A 20,161-nucleotide genomic window follows, 5' to 3' on the forward strand; every position below is an offset into this window, starting at 1 on the left:
ATTGTGGAGCACCTATATGAAACCATGAGAAGTGATCTGATGCTTTGGCAGGCAAATTGCTGATTCTACTTGGTAGCAGCAGCTGCTGAGGCTCAGATGGGAGAAATAAAAAGTTCTATACACTTTACAGAGCACTTTCAGGGAATTACTTCCTACACACATGGATGTTACCCTGTGAAATTATATGACGTACTCAGATATGCAATATAGATCACACATTCTCTGGGGATGGGGGGGGGGGCAGGTTCAGCTTTGAAGCTGCACTTTAAAACATCACAGCAACAGCTAATCCAAATTGGGGATGGACAAATTTCTAGTCCCATCTCCCTTTCACACGTTTTTACCCATAATTCTGTTCCCACCTTAATCCAGTAAATTTTGTTTCTAAACATTAAGGCCCCAAATAATGTATTTAAATGTGTTTCCTCTCCAGCTACGCATTAAATCTGTATTTTGATGCACTGCTGAAAATTGCTTCCCAACAACTGGAGAAATGTAAAATCAGTTGGGTAGGTTTGTTTCAAGTTGTAGATTAGCCAGAGGCACCTGTATTCCAAAGACAGACAATATTAGAATTGAGAGAACAGTGGTCTGACTCAGTTAAGGCAACTTCATTTATTCGTTTCATATAAATAGCTAAATGTCTCCAAAACAACGCAATAAAAAAATTTCCATACAAAGTCATTTATAATGAAGTTAGCATATTAAATATTTTATCCAGTGTAATACAGTGAGGCAGTAATGTACAGTTTTATGCAGCATATTAAAGCATTAAAAAGTTGTTTAGTTAAAAATGTACACACGTTTTAGCTCTTACACCATTCAGATAAGAACAGTGTTTTCACTTTCAATTAATTTCAAAGCAACAACTCTTTTATGCCTTCAGTAGTCAAAAATGAGCCAATATTGACCTAGTTTACATCCAGACTGAAGAATAAACCAGGCTTTTGCCAGAATCTCTCATTTTGCTAGACCTAAGAAAATGGGGCTCTGCATTTTTATATAAAACTTGTCAGTTACCTTAGAAAAGGTTTGCAACACCAACCCTTTTGCAGAAAAAAGCTCTGAGGCAAGGATGCAGGGTTCGTTAATCAAAGGAAGGGCAACTATGAGATTTTCAGTCTGTTCAAGCACAGTGGAACAGTTTGAAAGACCCAGACAACCGATGCTTAGAAAAACCTCCAAAAGTCTGTACCATGACTGCCGACACCTTTTAGTCCCATCCAAGGATTAGGTCAAGAGTTTAACCTGCCTCTGTGGAGATCAGGGCGTGTGAACCTGCGGCCCTCCAGATCCCTCCAACAACACTGAGGGCCATAGATTTGCCAGTCCAGATGTAGATTCTGGAAGTCCTGTTCTATTTGTGTGTCTGAGCACAAAAACCCAAATAAAAGAAGCAGTGATGTCACTGGAAAAATTGGGTGGTGCATGTTCACTCTCCCTTGCATGCGAAATACAGGCAGTGTGTATGTGTGTCACTACAGCTCTCGGTTGTTGTAACTTGCAAAATGCTACACTTTGAGCTGCATTTTCCAGTGGATAACTGGGTGTGGAAATCAATCCTTGAAATGATCTTCCCTTTACAATGGAAAAGGGGTAATCGGTTAAAAGGTAAGTTAGCAGCTTTGAATAAATGGAATGTGTGGTGGAACATTTTCTGCCCTGGTATTGGATATGCTGTTTGCTTTTGATGGGAGAAAGACAGAGGAGAGTCTTTGCAAATTCAAGGGCATCATTACAGTCCAAATGGTATGGTAGGAGCTGGACTAACCAGCTGGGTTGCAGTGGTCATCTGAACTGGTTGAGTGAGCTTCAATTGCCATTATTGTGCTAATGGTGATCCAAAGATCACTGCCTGCTCACCAGAGCGTTTGGATTACCAGCAGACCATTGCTGAAGCAAGTAAGACTTTGACCTTCCTTCAAATATTTCAATTTCAGCGTGGCTGCCAAAATTTTGCAAAGCCCAAATGAAGTGATCGTACCACAAGCAATGCATTAACTAAAATAGCATCCAGTATGCATTCTACCGGGATGTTTTAGCAGTACACAAGACTGTCTTTTGCAAGATGCTCCATGAATCATAAACAAACAAGGAAATAATAAACGGTGGTAATTTGCCATGAAAGGTTAAAGCGCTTAGTTAAAAAATTGCACTGGCCCAAACAAGATTGGTTCTGGCAAATTCCTGGTTTTGGTGACCTTCAAAACAGCTTTGTTTCTGGCCCCAGCAGGACCAGAATTAACCTCTTGCCTCCAAAATGAGAAGTCCTCTGGTCCAGGAATGGAAAGTTGCATTTTGCATGGGGATGAGACACAAGGAACGGGAGTATTGCACCTGGAATTAAGTTGACTTCCTTCTGCCTGCAGCCTTCTCATCAATGTCAAAGAACCATTCTTTTTCAAATGTCAATTTCAAAGAAATTGTGTCTTAAAAACCAAACATCCTTCCCATAGGAAAGACATACCAAAAAATGGAAAACCCAGCAGCGACAATTTCAAGTTCCTTCTCTTTTCAGCATCCTTTGTTAGGACAATGAATGCTGCTGTGCAACTCTCAGGAATTGTGTAGGACCTGCCAGCTTGGGCGGAGTCTTATTTCCTTCTGGATGAATTTATAACACGACTGGAGATGGGAAGAAAGAAGAGAACATTGTGATGGAGACTGGCACTCATTTGTAAGATTAAGATCATCCTAGATACACCAGAAATCTTTTGTGGAACCCATGGCAGAGACTCTTGGTGCTATGAAACCTCTCTTGGTTCTATGGTATACTTCTCTGAACGCCTGCCTGCTCTCTGAGGTAGCTCAGTTGGCAGAACAAGGGACTTAATCTGAAGGTCATGGGTTTGAGACCCAGAATCAGCAGAAATTGGACTAGATGACGCTTGTGCTCCCTTCCAACTATTCTATCATTCTAGCAATTACAAGAGAGGGCCATTGCATTTATGTTTCGCTAGTGAAACCCCCTGGGTGGCCATTTTAGGAAATAATGTTATCGATTTTCCATCAATCTAATTCGACTGTTTTATCCACCGTCACAGTCTAATTTTTGTCCTTACCTCGAGTGCTGTCAGCAGGAAGTCGTACATGCCTCCTTCATTTGTCGGGTCCATCAGATCTCTGATCAGGTGGATTTCTGCTCCTAAATGTTGTATACTGGATTGTGGAGGGGAAGGCAAGATTATTCTGTTAGAACAGTGAAGTCTTGCGGCATCTTAAAGACTTCTTAAAGCTTTCATGGGCCAGAGTCCATTTTGTCAGATTATAAAGGCACCATCCTCATTTGTACATACTGTACAGCGGTATAGATGCGGGCAGAAAGTATTAGTTAGTGAGGTCAAAGCCAACCTCGCCCCCTAAAAACAACAACAAAAAGCAGACTGTTAATTAGTTTAATGTGCCAAGGATAAAACATCCCAGCATTGGTAACCTAATTAATACCTGCAAAAAAGGGTAAAGGGACCCCTGACCATTAGGTCCAGTCGTGACCAACTGGGGTTGCAGCGCTCATCTCGCTTTACTGGCCGAGGGAGCCGGCATACAGCTTCCGGGTCATGTGGCCAGCATGACTAAGCCGCTTCTGGCAAACCAGAGCAGCGCACGGAAATGCCGTTTACCTTCCTGCCGGAGCGGTACCTATTTATCTACTTGCACTTTGACGTGCTTTCGAAATGCTAGGTTGGCAGGAGCAGGGACCGAGCAATGGGAGCTCACCCCATCGCAGGGATTCAAACCGCCGACCTTCTAATCGGCAAGTCCTAGGCTCTGCGGTTTAACCCACAGCGCCATACCTGTAGTGGAGTTCAAACCCATTATCTTGGTTTAGGCCAGGATTAAACTTCTTGACAAGTTGCTACAGTGGATGCTCGGGTTGCAAATGTGATCCGTGCGGGATGCACGTTCGCAACCCACAGCGTTCGTGGCCCGCGTCTGCGCATGCACGGGTTGCGATTCGGCGCTTCTGCGCATGCGCAAAGTGCGATTTAGCGCTTCTGCGCATGTGCGACTGCTGAAACCCGGAAGTAACCCTTTCCAGTACTTCCGAGTTTTGGCGGTCCGCAACCCAAAAAAACGCAACCTGAAGCGGCTGTAACCCGAGGCATGACTGTATTTGGTTAGGGTGACCAAAAGCACGAGGAATCCTGCGTCTTTAATAGTTGCACAGAAGTCATAATTCTAGCAGGTATATATAGCTTGCATTAACAGCCTCTCTTGGTTGCGTGTTGTCACCATAAATTCAGGGGTATAACACTTATGCCAGAGAAAACAGCTGCATTGAAGGGATTCTTGGTAAGGGTCTTTGTGTGTGTATACAGACTCCAGTCAGCAGGCCAAATCCTGAGCAACAGCAGTACTTGTGCGCCACTTGGATAGGTGGGTGGGGCCACCTTCCTGTCAATCACTTGGTGTCACCATGACATCAGGTGACCCAAGTTCAAAAGAAACTTGAGCGCAGTCTAAGTTAGCTCTGAAGTTGTTGTTTTTCCTTTCTCTCGTTCTTCCTATGAATGTGCAGCTTCAAACTGTGTTAGCACGCTTTGTAGCCTGACTTGAACTCAGTTCTCTGCGCTTTAAGCACATCTTGAAATCTGATCAACCAAAAGCCCCCTTTCAGCAGGGATCGACTGCGCACTTGCAAGCTGGGAACCCGCAAGCAGATCTCAGCGGGACTTGCCGTCAGCACTGGTTAGTGCTGAGATGGCATGCCCCGCTTTAAGCGAGAACCAGCTCCACTTGGCAGCTCTTGAAACCAATCCCAGAAGGGCTTGCATTTGCTGCCAAATTTAAAAGGTACCACATGCAAGCCCCACTTGCCAAGAAACAAATCAGGAAAATGCTTTGCGGGTACAAACCATACTTTTAAAGGAGCCTGCCCCCCAAATAATAATAATCATAATGGAAACTGTACTTTGTTAATAGTGTCAGATTAGTAGCTCTGAATGGTAAGTTACAGTTCCCAGAGTTCTTGAGGGGAGGGCTGTGTTTTAACCATGATTATTGATTATTGTAGCTCGCTCTACGCAGGGCTGCCCTTGAAGCTGATCCAGGAACTCCAGCAGGTGCAGAATAGAATCATAGAGTTGGAAGAGACCACAAGGGCCATCGAGTCCAACCCCCTGCCAAGCAGGAAACACCATCAGAGCACTCCTGACATATGGTTGTCAAGCCTCTGCTTAAAGACCTCCAAAGTAGGAGACTCCACCACACACCTTGGCAGCAAATTCCACTGTCAAACAGCTCTTACTGTCAGGAAGTTCTTCCTAATGTTTAGGTGGAATCTTCTTTCTTGTAGTTTGGATCCATTGCTCCGTGTCCACTTCTCTGGAGCAGCAGAAAACAACCTTTCTCCCTCCTCTAGGTGACATCCTTTTATATATTTGAACATGGCTATCATATCACCCCTTAACCTCCTCTTCTCCAGGCTAAACATGCCCTGCTCCCTTAGCCGTTCCTCATAAGGCATCGTTTCCAGGCCTTTGACCATTTTGGTTGAATAATTATAATAACAACAATAATTTATTATTTATACCCCGCCCCTCTGGCTGGGTTTCCCCAGCCACTCTGGGCGGCTTCCAACAAAATATTAAAATACAGTAATGCATCAAACATTAAAAGCTTCCCTAAACAGGGCTGCCTTCAGATGCCTTCTAAAAGTCTGGTAGTTGTTGTTCTCATTGACATCTGGTGGGAGGACGTTCCACAGTGTGGGTGCCACCACCGAGAAAGCCCTGTGCCTGGTTCCTTGTAATCTCACTTCTCGCAAGGAAGGAACCGCCAGAAGGCCCTCAGCGCTGAACGATGGGGGTGGAGACGCTCCTTCAGGTATACTGGACCGAGGCCATTTAGGGCTTTAAAGGTCAGCACCAACACTTTGAATTGTGCTCGGAAAGTTACTGGGAGCCAATGCAGGTCTTTCAAGACCGGTGATACGTGGTGTTGGCGGCCGCTCCCAGTCCCCAGTCTGGCTGCCGCATTCTGGATTAGTTGTGGTTTCCGGGTCACCTTCAAAGGTAGCCCCACATGGAGCGCATTGCAGTAGTCCAAGCGGGAAATAACTAGAGCATGCACCACTCTGGCGAGACAGTCTGCAGGTAGATAGGGTCTCATCCTGCGTACCACATGGAGCTGGTAAACAGCTGCCCTGGACACAGAACTGACCTGCGCCTCCATGGACAGCTGTGAATCCAAAATGACTCCCAGGCTGCGCACCTGGTCCTTCAGGGGCACAGTTGCCCCATTCAGGACCAGGGAGTCCCCCACACCTTCCCCCCTCCTGTCCCCCCAAAACAGTACTTCTGTCTTGTCAGGATTCAACCTCAATCTGTTAGCTGCCATCCATCCTCTTGAGCTACAGGGGAGGCAATTTCAAAAGTCTATATAAGAGCTTGCACACCAATGTTCTGGGTTCCTCCCCCCTGCTTTGGGGGCGGGGGGTGAGCACCCTGTTGCAACAGATTAATAAATATCAGGCTTACTAGCTGCTTTGCTTCTCAGTGTTCTCTGGTTGGCCTCTGTTATTTTTCTCCTACCGATAGATAACCTACATAAGGACCTGGGTACCCCATAAGGGAAAAGGAATAGTTCTTTTCTTATCCCCAGCTGGGAAAAACCAGAAGAAATTTATGATGCTAAGCTCCAAAACAAACCAGCAACTAATTTGAAAATGGAACAGTTCCGGAGCTATTTACACTCCAGTCTGCAGACACGGAAATGGACCCTCCTGAGGGCCTGATCCAACCACATTGGAAAGGATGAGCAAGAAGGAGACCGGCTTCCCTTACCTTGCCCGCGTCACAACATACATCAGCAGTGGCAAGAGGTCATCCATTGGCAGGCTATATTCCTTCTCCAGAACCCGGTTCACTGTCTTCTCAATTTCCTCGTATGTCTTTTGGAGGATGTCCAGTTTTTCCCGCGGGTCAACAGTAGTGCTGCACAAAGGTGAAGACCTGGTGAGTATCAACGTAAGCCCTAAAACACTCAAACCAGAAAGCGTATGGAAATCCTTGGGTAAGCGGCCGCAAGGATACTTCTGGCTCAGAAATGGAAATCGCGGGAGCTTCCAACGCTGGAAGAATGGCGGACTAAGATGGCGGAATATGTAGAGTTAAGCAAAGCTGACGAGGAAGATCCGGAATCAGAGTGACGAACTGTTTCAAAAGGACTGGAGCAAATTCATATTCTATATGAAAGAACATTGTAAACATCTGAAAACGTTTGTAGCTTTGAGTTGAAATGTTTTGTAATTAGAATATAAGGAACTGATTTACATTTAACAAGGGGAAATATAAGAATAATAGAGAAGGTAAAACAGTGGTTACAGAAATGCTAAGAATAAAGCAAATATGTATGGAAGTCAGAAAGGGGGCGGGAGGTCGATGCTTGGACAGAGCGATGTATGAAAATTGTGATAATGACAAAACTGAAAATGTAACAAAAATTATTATTAAAAAAGAGGAAATCCTTGGGGAGGTGAGTGTGGGCTTAGTCCTCCTCGATTTGGATAGGGCCTACGATCAGGTGCCTTGGAAATCTTCACTTTCCTTTTGGTGAATGAACAAGTTGCTAGTCCCTATGGAGGAATGGGGAACTTTTGTCAACCTGCAGTCATGCTGGCCAGGCTGGAGGGCAATAGGGTTGGGGGCGGCTGAGCTAAGAGAGTCAGACCAAAGTTCATGGCCCAACTCAGCTCATAGGTAAAGGTAAAGGTAAAGGGACCCCTGACCATTAGGTCCCGTCGTGGCCGACTCTGGGGTTGCGGTGCTCATCTCGCTTTATTGGCCAAGGGAGCCGGCGTACAGCTTCCAGGTCATGTGGCCAGCATGACTAAGCCACCTCTGGCGGATCAGAGCAGCGCACAGAAACGCCGTTTACCTTCCTGCCAGAGCGGTACCTATTTATCTACTTGCACTTTGACGTGCTTTCGAACTGCTAGGTTGGCAGGAACAGGGATCGAACAACGGGAGCTCACCCTGTTGCGGGGATTCGAACAGCCAACCTTCCGATCGGCAAGTCCTAGGCTCTGTGGTTTAACCCACAGCGCCACCTGCGTCCCAACTCTGCTCATAGGAAGTTACTATTTCTCAACCGAACCCACTTCACAGGGTGGTTGTGAGAATAAGGAGGTGTGGAACCATGCAAACTGCCTCCAACACCATGGAAGGAGGAAAAAGAAAACAACTTGTTTAAAGCTGACCGAAAGTCCAGAGGTACCATTATTATCAATTTATGATGATGGGGTGGAAGGTTTGCAGGCTATGAAGGACTTGCTCACAAATTTATTGACAGCTGTACAAATTATGATAGCTAGGAAGTGGAAGGCGCAAGCAGAATACAAAATGGAAGAATGGTATAAAGAGGTGTGAGATATAGCTCTTAACGGTAAATTAACATGTGCCATTACAGTAAGACGGGGAATATGCAGGAGAAATGATTTTGAGGCCATACGGAGGGTGTTTGCAGAATGTGTGCTGTTAAAACGGAAAGGGGTCAAACCATCGCATGAGGTGTTGAAATTTTGGGGGGTTGGATAGTTGCAATGGAATGGTCTCGGTGGTGGGGCGCACATTTTTATTCTTATTCATTTATGATTATTACTTCGTCAGAGAAAGAAAGAAAATGTCAAGAAAAAGAAAGAGGAAAAAAGAAACAAATTTTTGCTGTTAAATCGGCTCCTCCCGGAAAGAGGGCACGTGTTGCGGTGAGACCTGGCAACCTAACCCTGTGTTGTGGGTGGGTACGTTTGGATAGCCACAACACCCAATTGGTAGGTCCCTTGATGCAGGGTGCAATCTGGCCAATGGGACGCAGTCCAAATGGTTCGAGGGACCTATTTATGCATGTGACCCAGAGCTTCCTCTTTCGGAGCTTGCATTCGGAACACCCGTCCACCTCTCCCTCTATTTAGGGCTTGCGCACTTGACCTTGCTATGCCGTCATGTGTCGTCTCTCGTTGGGACAGGGGCATGGCAGGAATTCCCCACTTGGCTGATTGGCGTGCCTGAGTCCAGGGGAGCATTTGGGTGGCGGAGATAGCCTGTTCCTGACTTCCCACTTATCCAGGTGTTCACCCTTGGCTGACCTATGCTGGTGCCCTGGGTCAGCGCTACCTGCAATGGTGCAGGGAACTAGTCGAACCAGAGCCTATGCAACCAGTCACTTGCTGAAATCAATAAAGTTGTGGCCTAAATTCTGCCAAAAACCAAACCAAACTTTGAGTCTTGTCTGAATTTATTTAAGGGGGAGGTTTAAAGGTCTAAACACGCAACTGTTTCTCCACTTAAAAAATTAATGGGTGGCAACTTACATCAGCTTCTGTAGACATTCAGTAGCAGAAAGAAAGCAGCGGTCTTTGACCAGTGATCGTCTCTAAAATACACACACATATATAGAATTATTGTTCTTCCTATTTATTTATTATCCACTTGCACCTGGAACCTTGTGCTTGAAAAGCAGATGTTCTGCTCCAGAACTGTGGTCCCTTCCCACACTTGGAAGTAAGGAGACTTCCTTATGCTGAGCCCAGACTATTAGTCATAGAATCATAGAATCATAGAATCATAGAATCATAGAATCATAGAGTTGGAAGAGACCACAAGGGCCATCGAGTCCAACCCCCTGCCAAGCAGGAAACACCATCAGAGCACTCCTGACATATGGTTGTCAAGCCTCTGCTTAAAGACCTCCAAAGTAGGAGACTCCACCACACTCCTTGGCAGCAAATTCCACTGTCAAACAGCTCTTACTGTCAGGAAGTTCTTCCTAATGTTTAGGTGGAATCTTCTTTCTTGTAGTTTGGATCCATTGCTCCGTGTCCGCTTCTCTGGAGCAGCAGAAAACAACCTTTCTCCCTCCTCTATGTGACATCCTTTTATATGTTTGAACATGGCTATCATATCACCCCTTAACCTCCTCTTCTCCACGCTAAACATGCCCGGCTCCCTTAGCCGTTCCTCATAAGGCATCGTTTCCAGGCCTTTGACCATTTTGGTTGCCCTCCTCTGGACACGTTCCAGTTTGTCAGTGTCCTTCTTGAATTGTGGTGCCCAGAACTGGACACAGTACTCCAGGTGAGGTCTGACCAGCGCAGTCCAGTCCATCTAGCTCAGTATTGCTTCAGACAGAATGTCTCCCTGCCCTGCCCAGAGATACCATTGAGGACTGAGCTTGGGACCTTCTACGTCAGGCATAGGCAAACTCGGTCCTCCAGATGTTTTGGGACTACAACTCCCATGATCCCTAGCTAACAGGACCAGTGGTCAGGGATTTTTTTTTTATTTTATTAAATATTTTCTTGTTTTACAGAAGTAATGTCTCTCATATTTTTTCCATGTAACATTTTTACAAATCCGTTTCATTTGTTGAGACATTAGGGGGAGAAAAAAAAGAGAAGGGGTGGAGGAAGGGAAGATGGGTGGGGGTGGGGTGGCGATGTTTCTGTTATGCTTAATGTATGTGGGGTTTGGTGTCAGCGTTGCTTGTGCTGTTCACTTGTGTTCCTTTGGTGGTGAGAGAGGTTGGGGTTGGGGTTGGCCTAGGGTGTGGTTGTTTGTTTGTGGTTGGCTGTGGTGATCTTTGTTTTTGTGTGTGAGTGGGGTGGGTGGGTGTTTTGGATCAGGTTAGCCATATTGATTTGTTAGTGGATTATTGTCATTGTCTTGTTGGGCTGTGTATGTGATAAAGGGGAGCCATACCTGGGTAAAGGTGTCTTCTTCTGTTTGTCCCCATGTCAGTTTCAGTTTATTGGTTAATTTTTCTAGTAGGGCTGTTTCCCATACTATTTGGTACCATTGGTCCATGCTTACTCCTGACAGATCTCTCCAGCGTCTGGTTATGGTGTTTCTGGCTGCTGAAAGTAGGTGGGTTATGAGTTCTTTGTGGTGTAAATGGGCATTGTTGTCTTGGAAGATGTTTAGTAGGGCCAATTCTGGGGTGGTGTCTAATACTTGCTTTGTTATTTTACATATTTCTCATATGGCTGTTGTCCAGAATAGTACCAGTGGTCAGGGATGATGGGAGTTGTAGTCTCAAAACATCTGGAGGGCTGAGTTTGTCTGTGCCTGTACTACGTGCAAAAGATGTGCATTACTAGGAAATTGGAAAGCTCCTTTTTACCACCAGACCCTCTAAGTTATCTATATTAACTGGCTGCAGCTCAAGAAACCACCGAATTGAATTCCAAATATCGCTGAATTTGTCAATAACAGCAACAATAGCAGCAGCAGCAGCAACCAGGGCTTTTTTCTAAAAAAAAATGTTTAGGGGTACTCTCATTTTCCTACTCATATTGAAAAACTGCCCATCAATGAAGCCAAACGTAGAGTCACAAAATGTTTAGGGGTATGCGTCCCCCCAGAAAACAGCACTGATGATGATGATAATAATAACAACAAAAATAATAATAAATTTATTACTTATACCCCGTCCATCTGGCCGGGTTTGCTGTTTTAGGGGTTGTTTGACAACAGAATTGACCCAGGTTCCTTCTCCCTGCTAGGCAGCTCCTTCTCCATTGAGCCACACCTGTGCTACTCAAATGAGTTATACACGAGGGATCTGTTTCTATATTTTTTCAAGGCATCCTCTCGCTGTCACCTGCAATGGTCCAATCCCACCTTACTGCGTACACGAACCAGAAGAGAACTGAGGGTGGACTTACCTGGTTACTTGTGAGCGTCAGATCTTTGAGGGGCCACAAATATCTGAAACGAGAAGAGGCCGGGGTCAAAGGGCGGAAGAGGGATTTGCATCTGGAGCAGCAAGGCTTGCTTGTGGGCTTCCCAAAGGCATTGTGGGAAACAGGATAAGAACAAAACACAAGCCTTTTGGTATGAGCCAATGGCCAATCTAGTCCCGAATCCTGTTTTCGCAGTGGCCAGCTAGATGCCTTGTGGGAAACCCTGAGCATAAGAGCATAAGAGCTCCTCTCTCGCAGTCTCCAACAACTGGGACTCAAAAGCAATGCTGATTCCAGCCACAGATGCCGATTCTTCAACATCAACTTCGTTGGACTGGTCATGTTGTGCAGATGACTGACGATCGTCTTCCAAAGCAACTACTCTATTCCCAACTTAAAAATGGAAAGCGTAATGCTGGTGGTCAACAAAAGAGGTTTAAAGACTGTCTCAAGGCAAATTTCAACACCAACAATTGGGAAGCACTGGCCTGCGAGCGCTCCAACTGAATAATAATACAGTAGTACCTTGGTTCTCAAACGCCTTGGTACTCAAACAACTTGGAACCCAAACGCTGCAAACCCGGAAGTAAGTGTTCCGGTTTGCAAACCTTTTCAGAAGCCAAACGTGCTCCGTTTTGAGTGTTGCGCTTCCGATGTGAGTGTGACGCTGAAGTCTGTCTGTTTTTGCTATTTACAGTATTTTGCGTTTTCGTTTGTGCGACTCTTTTTTTTAAAAAAAAAATTGTGACTGTGTGGAACCCAGGTCAGCTACTGATGGATTGATTGATTGGTTGACTGCAGCACATTGTGTATTGCTTTCATTTTATGGATCCATGCTCTCGTTAGATAGTAGAATTCATGTTAAATTGCTGTTTTAGGGTTTGCTTTTAAAAGTCTGGAACGGATTAATCCCTTTTGCATTATTTTCTATGGGAAAAACGCGCCTTGGTTTTGGAACGCTTTGGTTCTGGAACGGACTTCCGGAACGGATTAAGTTTGAGAACCAAGGTACCACTGTAGTGTTGTCAGAAAGGAAGAAAAACAGCTGGCCACCACACGCTTCCTCCAAGGGCACTGTTCTCTCCTTGCCAAGCAAGGTGCCACTGTAAATAATAATAATAATAATAATAATTATTATTATTATTATTATTATTATTATTATTATTATTATTATTATTATTATTATTATTATTATTATTATTATTATTTCAGTGTGTGGACAATATTGAGCTAGACTGACTGAGCAATGATATGATGGGAAAGAGCTTTAGCTCAATGGTAGAACATGTGCTTTGCATGCAGGATATAGAAAGGGAGGGAGAGAATTTCTACAGCACCCGCAACCACTCACTTTTGGACCTCCAGGAATTCAAGCAGCTTAACATCAGGAAACAGGCTCAGATCCACAATCCCTTGGCAATACAGGTCATCCTCTTTCTGGTGGTAAAGCATGTAGAGCATCGAGAGTTCTGGGTAGAAACACGGCAGGATGAGGGGCAGAACGAGGGCCGGTCCGTTGAGGTCACTGAGGCGGAGGAAGCGGAAAGGGAAGTTTGTACAAAGGGCTGCAATCCAGATTGTGGCAGCTAGACTGGTGACTGGGAGCGGATGCTGAGACCACATAACAGCGGTCTTGAAAGACCTACGTTGGCTCCCAGTACATTTCTGAGCACAATTCAAAGTACAATTTATTGTAAAGAATGCAGGGTGAGGGAGACGTGGGGAAGTCCAGTTGGTTATGAAAAAATGTTTTGGAATGTTGGATTTTTTCTTTCTTTTTTCTGTTTTCTGTTACTTCTTTCTTATATCTGACTTTATATCTGTATCTGAAAAATGTAATAAAAAATATTTTGAAAAAAAAACAAAAAAACAAAAACAAAGTGTTGGTGCTGACCTTGAAAGCCCTAAACGGCCTCGGCCCTGTATACCTGAAGGAGGGTCTTCACCCCATCGTTCTGCCCGGACACTGAGGGTCCAGCACCGAGGGTCTTCTTGGGGTTCCCTCCCTGCAAGAAGCCAAGTTACAGGGAACCAGGCAGAGGGCCTTCTCGGTAGTGGCCCCCGCCCTGTGGAACGCCCTCCCACCAGATGTCAAAGAGAACAACAGCTACCAAACTTTTAGAAGACATCTGAAGGCAGCCCTGTTTAGGGAAGCTTTTAATGTTTGATGTATTATAGTATTTTAATATTCTTTTGGAAGCTGCCCAGAGTGGCTGGGGAAACCCAGCCAGATGGGTGGGGTATAAGTAAATAATAATAATAATAATAATAATAATAATAATAATAATAATAATTATTATTATTATTATTATTATTATTATTATTATTCACAGAGGACCTTGTGCTTGGCGCTTGCTTTTCGCAAACCGGCCTTGGGAAACAGAGCAGCGTAAAAAGGATCTTTTTTTTAAAAAATGCAGAATGTTTATTTTGTAAAATTTAGACACTGCTTGATTGAAAATGAAACCTCAAATCGGATTAATGCATTCTAATCAAGTAACTGGGTCAGAATGGAGCCAACCATTGAGGGTAGGTTAGTGGGAGAGGGTCTTTTCTTGTAGGATCATAGGGGCAGGGACCTGTTTTTGATCAGAATCCCCAGTTGCTAAGCACACCGTGGGCTTTGATGGAGCTCTAGAATGAAAATAAAGTAGAATCTAAAAAGGTAAAGGACCCCTGGCAGTTAAGTCCAGTCGCGAATGACTCTGGGGTTGCGGAGCTCATCGCGCTTTACAGGCCGAGAGATCAGACGTTTGTCTGCAGACAGTTTTTCCAGGTCATGTGGCCAGCATGACTAAGCCACTTCTGACAAACCAGAGCAGCGTACGGAAACGCCGTTTACCTCCCCGCCACAGCGGTACCTGCTTATCTACTTGCACTTTAACATGTTTTCGAACTGCTAGGTGGGCAGGAGCAGGGACCGAGCAACGGGAGCTCACCCTGTCGCGGGGATTCGAACCGCCAACCTTCCAATCGGCAAGCCCAAGAGGCTCAGTGGTTTAGATAACAACGCCACCCCCGTCCCCAAAGAAGAATCTAATTGCAAATAAATAAATAAATAAATGGCAATGCACTTTAAAATAGGACTAGGATGTAATCCACAGTGCTGATAATTAATTGGGAGGGCAGGGGCTATGCCCATATTATAAGGGTTGTGGGTCAATGGTAGGGCATCCTCAATGGCATCTCCAAGTAGGGCTGCGGACGTCCTCTGTCTGAAAAACCTGGTGAGCTGCTGCCAGCCAGTGTCGACAATACTGAACTAGCTGGACCAAGGATCTGGCTCAGTGTGAAGCAGCTTCCTGCATTCAAAAGGCAAGAAAACCATCCCGTGCCACTACCTCTCCTCCATGCCTCCGGCAGACGGTTGACCTTTGACCTCCAACGCAAGACGCAGCAAGCCCCTGAATGGCAAAAACAGCAAATTAAAGTAAATTAAAGGTAAAAGGACCCCTGACCGTTAGGTCCAGTCGTGGACGACTCTGGGGTTGCGGCGCTCATCTCGCTTTACTGGCCGAGGGAGCCGGCGTACAGCTTCCGGGTCATGTGGCCAGCATGACTAAACCGCTTCTGGCAAACCAGAGCAGCGCACGGAAATGCCATTTACCTTCCCGCCGGAGTGGTACCTATTTATCTACTTGCACTTTGATGTGCTTTTGAGCTGCTAGGTTGGCAGGAGCAGGGACCGAGCAACGGGAGCTCACCCCGTCGCGGGGATTCGAACCGCCAACCTTCTGATCAGCAAGCCCTAGGCTCTGTGGTTTAACCCACAGCGCCACCCGCGTCCCTAAGGGAAATTAGGGCCACTTAAAATCAGTGGGTGCTCACAAGCTAGACAGGATCGCTTAACTCAAATGGTTCTAACGAATCTATCGGCTAGCTTCTTGCTATGTACAAGGGAATGTGCTTCGCTACTAGCTCACTAGGGTGAGCGAGGAAGGATAATATTTAATCAATATATCCTCTCCTACTATCCTCAACATTCCCACAATTAGATACCCCTGATCATCGTGAAAAACTTTAAAGACTGGTCTGGTTTGCACCCAAGAATATTGGGAATTGCAGTTCACCAGCCCGGCTCTCCCAATTTCATACTGCCACCCAAGACTCAGCAGCCATTGGCTACAGAGGATGCTCATTGGATTTGCTTCCTGTGAATTATTCTATTAAAGATTTCTTGTGCTTCTGCGAAACCCCAGGATTCCAATTCTTCCCTCTTCTTTCTGGACCCTGCTTCTATCCTCACTAAACACCAGCATTGGCTGTGATAGGAACCATTATCACTCCATCTAAACGGCAACCATGTTCCAGGGGCCCATAGTTACATATCTGCATATACAGAAGCCCTGGGGGGTTTGGATTTCACTAGAACATCCTTCAAATGAATCCCCTGGCAAAATTTGCCACACGCTCAGCTCCTGCTCCGTGACTGCAGTCGTGGGATCGTTGTCTATCACATGATGGTGTATGTTTTCATTCCACAGAGTGGAAAGTGACGGAGACAGGATGTTTGTGTTACTGTGTTCCGTGAAGTGGGACTCTTGTCCTTTGTTCTTTCTCTTTGCTGTCTGATGCTAGAGAGAGAGGGAGCCATGTTGCAGTGCTCTGTGTGTGTTTATATGTAAATAAAGTAGATTAGCCAAAATGCTGAGTTGCTGAGGTCTGTCACGCAAGCTGTGAAGACTCTGCGGATCCCTAAGTGTGCCAATGTCTGTTGGCATCGGTCGCTGTGATGTTCGGGCTGAAGAAAGCTTTTGAAGCTCCTGAACGATCGACCAGGAGGGAGAGAGCATGCCAGTTGGGCATGTGTCTCTGCCAGGGTCCTACTCAAGTGTAGGATGAGCTCCTGACAAAGGTCACCTGCAAGGTGGATCCTCTTTGAGTTTCTCGGAGCAAAAACGAGGGGCGCCGCAGCGTGCAGATACGTACTGGTAGAATTCCCAAATCTTCTTTGCGTAATGCTTGACCTCCTCTTGCGCCATGCTGAGAAGATGCTTGTTTGCTCCGATTCCAGAGTAGCTGGCTTGGAACGCCAACGTCAGAGCCTTCAGGAATTTCCCCAGCGGGTGCAGAGAAGATTGCAGAGCCTGCAAAAGCGACGGGAAAACATAGCCTCTTCAGACTGAAGGCAAGACTCAGCTATTGGGAATTGATTTACAGTGGTACCTCTAGTTGCGAACGGGATCCGTTCCGGAGCCCCGTTCGCAACATGAGCAGAATGCAACCCGCGTCTGCACGACTGCGGGTCATGATTCACCGCTTCTGCGCATGACGTCATTTTGAGCATCTGTGCATGCGCGAGCGGCGAAACCCGGAAGTAACCCTTTCTGGTACTTCCGGGTCGCTGCGGGACGCAACCTGAAAAGACGTAACCTGAACCAAACGTAACAAGAGGTATGACTGTACAATGAAATGAAAAACATGTTTAAGACAACGTTTGTTAAAAAAACAACAACCAGAAGCCTTTTTGTTAGGTATTACAGGACAGGACTTGCCAAAAGACTGGAAGAAGTTTTTCATGCACGCTACAACAGCGGCTAGGATCCTGCTAGCCCAAAAATGGAAAGATGAAAAGACACGAAAGAAGAGTGGCAAGCAAAACGTATGGAATATACCAAAATGGAGAAGCTTATTGGTAAACTTACAGATAAGGAAAACAGAGACTTTAAGAAAGATTGGGAACCGTTTATGTTGTACATAGAAAAATATTGTAAAGAAGTGGACTCAGTAGCAGGGTTTGAGCAAACACAATTAAGAAAACAAGTGTGAAAGTTAAGGAGCGATAACTGGGAAAATAAAGTGTAAGAGGTCATTTGGAAAGATTTGGTATAAAAATGGTAAGAATATAAGAACATTTAGTTAAAAGATTTCAGAATTAAGGTAAAATAAAATAAGCAGAAGAAGCAAATATTTAAAGAACCAGAAGAGGAAGTTGAGAGAGGTCAAGGGTGGGGGATATTAAGATTAATATATATCTTCTTGTGTTGATGATGATTATGTTGAATCTAAAATTGTAAAACCAATTAAAGAAAAAAGATTCAAGGCTAGGTTGGCAGGAACTGGGACCAAACAAGGGGAGCTCACCCCGTCGCGGGGATTTGAACCGCCGACCTTCCAATCGGTTTAGACCACAGCGCCACCCGCATCCCCAATATTGACATAGGCATAATACAAGTTAATTTGGGGGCTAAACTAAATTTGGGGGTGCTGGGCAGATCTTTGCACCCCAGGAGCACATCTGCTAAAGACGGCCCTGCTTGGCGTTATCAGGATCACACTCTAACCAACAGAGCTATTATGCAAACAGCGTGGAACAATTTACCTGGTGCAGGTAATCTTGCAGGTCATCCTTCTCCTGGTGTTCAATGAGTTCCTCAAGATAGTCAACTTTCTTGGGAGCCTCTTCAGTCCCTCTGAGAGGACAAAGATTAACAGAGTACAGTAGTCCATCACCACTCAAAACGTCTCCTAAGACGATTTGCCTCCCATTTTTTATTCTTGTCCAGGCAGAATGATGGGGGTGGAGATGTTCCTTCAGGTTCTGCCTGGACACTGAGGTCCAGCTCTGAGGGCCTTCTGGCGGTTCCCTCCCTGCGAGAAGTGAGGTTACAGGGAACCAGGCAGAGGGCCTTCTCGGTGGTGGCACCCGCCCTGTGGAACGCCCTCCCACCAGATGTCAAAGAGAAGAACAGCTACCAGACTTTTAGAAGACATCTGAGGGCAGCCCTCTTCAGGGAAGTTTTAAATGTTTAACAGACTACTGTATTTTAATATTTTGTTGGAAGCCGCCCAGAGTAGCTGGGGAAACCCAGCCAGATGGGTAGGGTATAAATAAATTATTATTATTATTATTATTATTATTATTATTATTATTATTATTATTATTATTATTATACTGGGCTGAGGCCATTTAGGGCTTGAAAGGTCAGCACCAACACTTTGAATTGTGCTCGGAAACGAACTGGGAGCCACTGTAGGTCTGGACCGGAGTTATATGGTCTCGGCTCCCATTTCAAATGTGACCTGAGTTCAGATTTCGCCCCAAGCCCTTCTCCTCACCTGTGGCAGAAGAGATACTCTTGGGATTTCCTCAGCTCTTTGCTCGTCTGAACGTGGAAGCCCATGAAAGCCTCCTCTGTTTCCCCTTGACCGCCTGAGCGGATGAACTCCAGGAAGGGACTGTAGAGGCCTTCCCATCGTTTCTCTACCGGGAATACTTCCTGACCCAGCTGTCTGAACAAGGAGAGAAAAGTTTCTCAGATGAGGTCTCCAAGAATCACAGAGTGGGAAGGGACACCGAGGGTCATCTAGTCCAACCCCCCGTGTCACCGAGTTAAAAACAAAAGAGGAATGCAAATGGGTAAAATTGATGGCAACTGCAGCCAGACAGGCTATAGCGAGTGACTGGGAAAATGCAGAAGAGTTAAGGGTGAACCAATGGAGGGAAAAACTGAATAATATTATAATTTTAGAATACCTAACTGTGCAGATACATAGAATGAAAGGGTTTAAGGTCAGTGAGAAAGAGGAGGATTGGTTTGAGAAGCTACTGAATTATTTGAACAATTTGGAGTAATTAAAATGTTAAAAGTTAAATAAACCTTGTGGAAGGAGGAGTGTAAATGTATATAGAAGCGTACATATGGTTGATTTGAAAATGTTATTATTGAATAATATTGAATATGTATATTATTGAATATTGTATTATTGAATATGTATCAGCTGCCAGGGGGCGGGGTTTCACTGTGTTTTGGTGGTTGGTAAAAAATAAAAAAATAATATATATATATATATTTAAAATCTAGTCCACCCCCCTGCTATGCATTCAAATTCACACAACCCCTGCCTTCCCGTCCCTTGATGGCTGCAGAGTAATGGAGGCAGCATCCCTGAGTGAAGAGGAAGTGTGGTACAGTGGTTAGAGTAGCCTCTCTCAGATGTTCTTGAGCTACATCCCTGACCACTAGCCAAGCTGGCTGGAGGGGGGGGGTGATAGGAGTTGTAGTCCAACGGCATCGTAGGTGGAGAAAGGCTGGATTAGGGACCTGGGAGACTCGGGTTCGAGTCTCCACCTTGGGCCAGTCACTGCCTTCTCCCTGCCTCCCTCTCAGGGTTGCTGTTGCCGTGGGGATTGAATGAGGAGGGAAAGGGTCGTGTGTGCCATTTTAAGCTCCTTTGCGGGGGGAGAGAAAAGTGTAGTGTAAGTGCAAGAAATACCGTATTTTTCGCTCTATAGGACACACTTTTTCCCCTCCAAAAATTAAGGGGAAATGTGTGTGCGTCCCATGGAGCGAATGCAGGCTCCTTAGCTTCAGTGGTAGCAACGCGATGCCTGGAGAGCTAGAGGGGTCGGTGCACACTGACCCCTCTCGCTCTCCAGGCTTCAGGGATAGTCGCCTGAAGCCTTCGGAGCGCAGCGCGAGTTCCCGCTGCGTTCTGGAGGCTTCAGGTTCCTTTTGCTGAAGCCAGGAGAGTGTGGTC

The 20,161-nt window shown here is 45.5% G+C and overlaps 1 protein-coding gene across 3 annotated transcripts in view; it reads right to left on the minus strand.

The window, feature by feature from the left end:
• Positions 1 to 596: 596 nt before the first annotated feature.
• Positions 597 to 20,161, minus strand: part of ALS2CL (ALS2 C-terminal like) — an 85,726-nt gene continuing 66,161 nt past the window's right edge. For all 3 annotated transcript variants that reach the window (XM_081163524.1, XM_081163523.1, XM_081163522.1), the window contains exons 17-26: positions 18,740 to 18,913; positions 18,003 to 18,093; positions 16,610 to 16,767; positions 15,022 to 15,084; positions 13,032 to 13,205; positions 11,663 to 11,705; positions 9,311 to 9,372; positions 6,786 to 6,935; positions 3,063 to 3,159; positions 597 to 2,625 (exon numbers count right to left, since the gene is read on the minus strand). In XM_081163524.1, the coding sequence (XP_081019650.1) occupies positions 2,557 to 2,625; positions 3,063 to 3,159; positions 6,786 to 6,935; positions 9,311 to 9,372; positions 11,663 to 11,705; positions 13,032 to 13,205; positions 15,022 to 15,084; positions 16,610 to 16,767; positions 18,003 to 18,093; positions 18,740 to 18,913 (1,081 nt within the window). In that variant the 3' untranslated portion in view covers positions 597 to 2,556. The remainder of the gene's footprint in view (positions 2,626 to 3,062; positions 3,160 to 6,785; positions 6,936 to 9,310; positions 9,373 to 11,662; positions 11,706 to 13,031; positions 13,206 to 15,021; positions 15,085 to 16,609; positions 16,768 to 18,002; positions 18,094 to 18,739; positions 18,914 to 20,161) is intronic.

Source organism: Podarcis bocagei (genome assembly GCF_964188305.1).
Source record: "Podarcis bocagei genome assembly, chromosome: 12".
Lineage (NCBI taxonomy): Eukaryota > Metazoa > Chordata > Lepidosauria > Squamata > Lacertidae > Podarcis > Podarcis bocagei.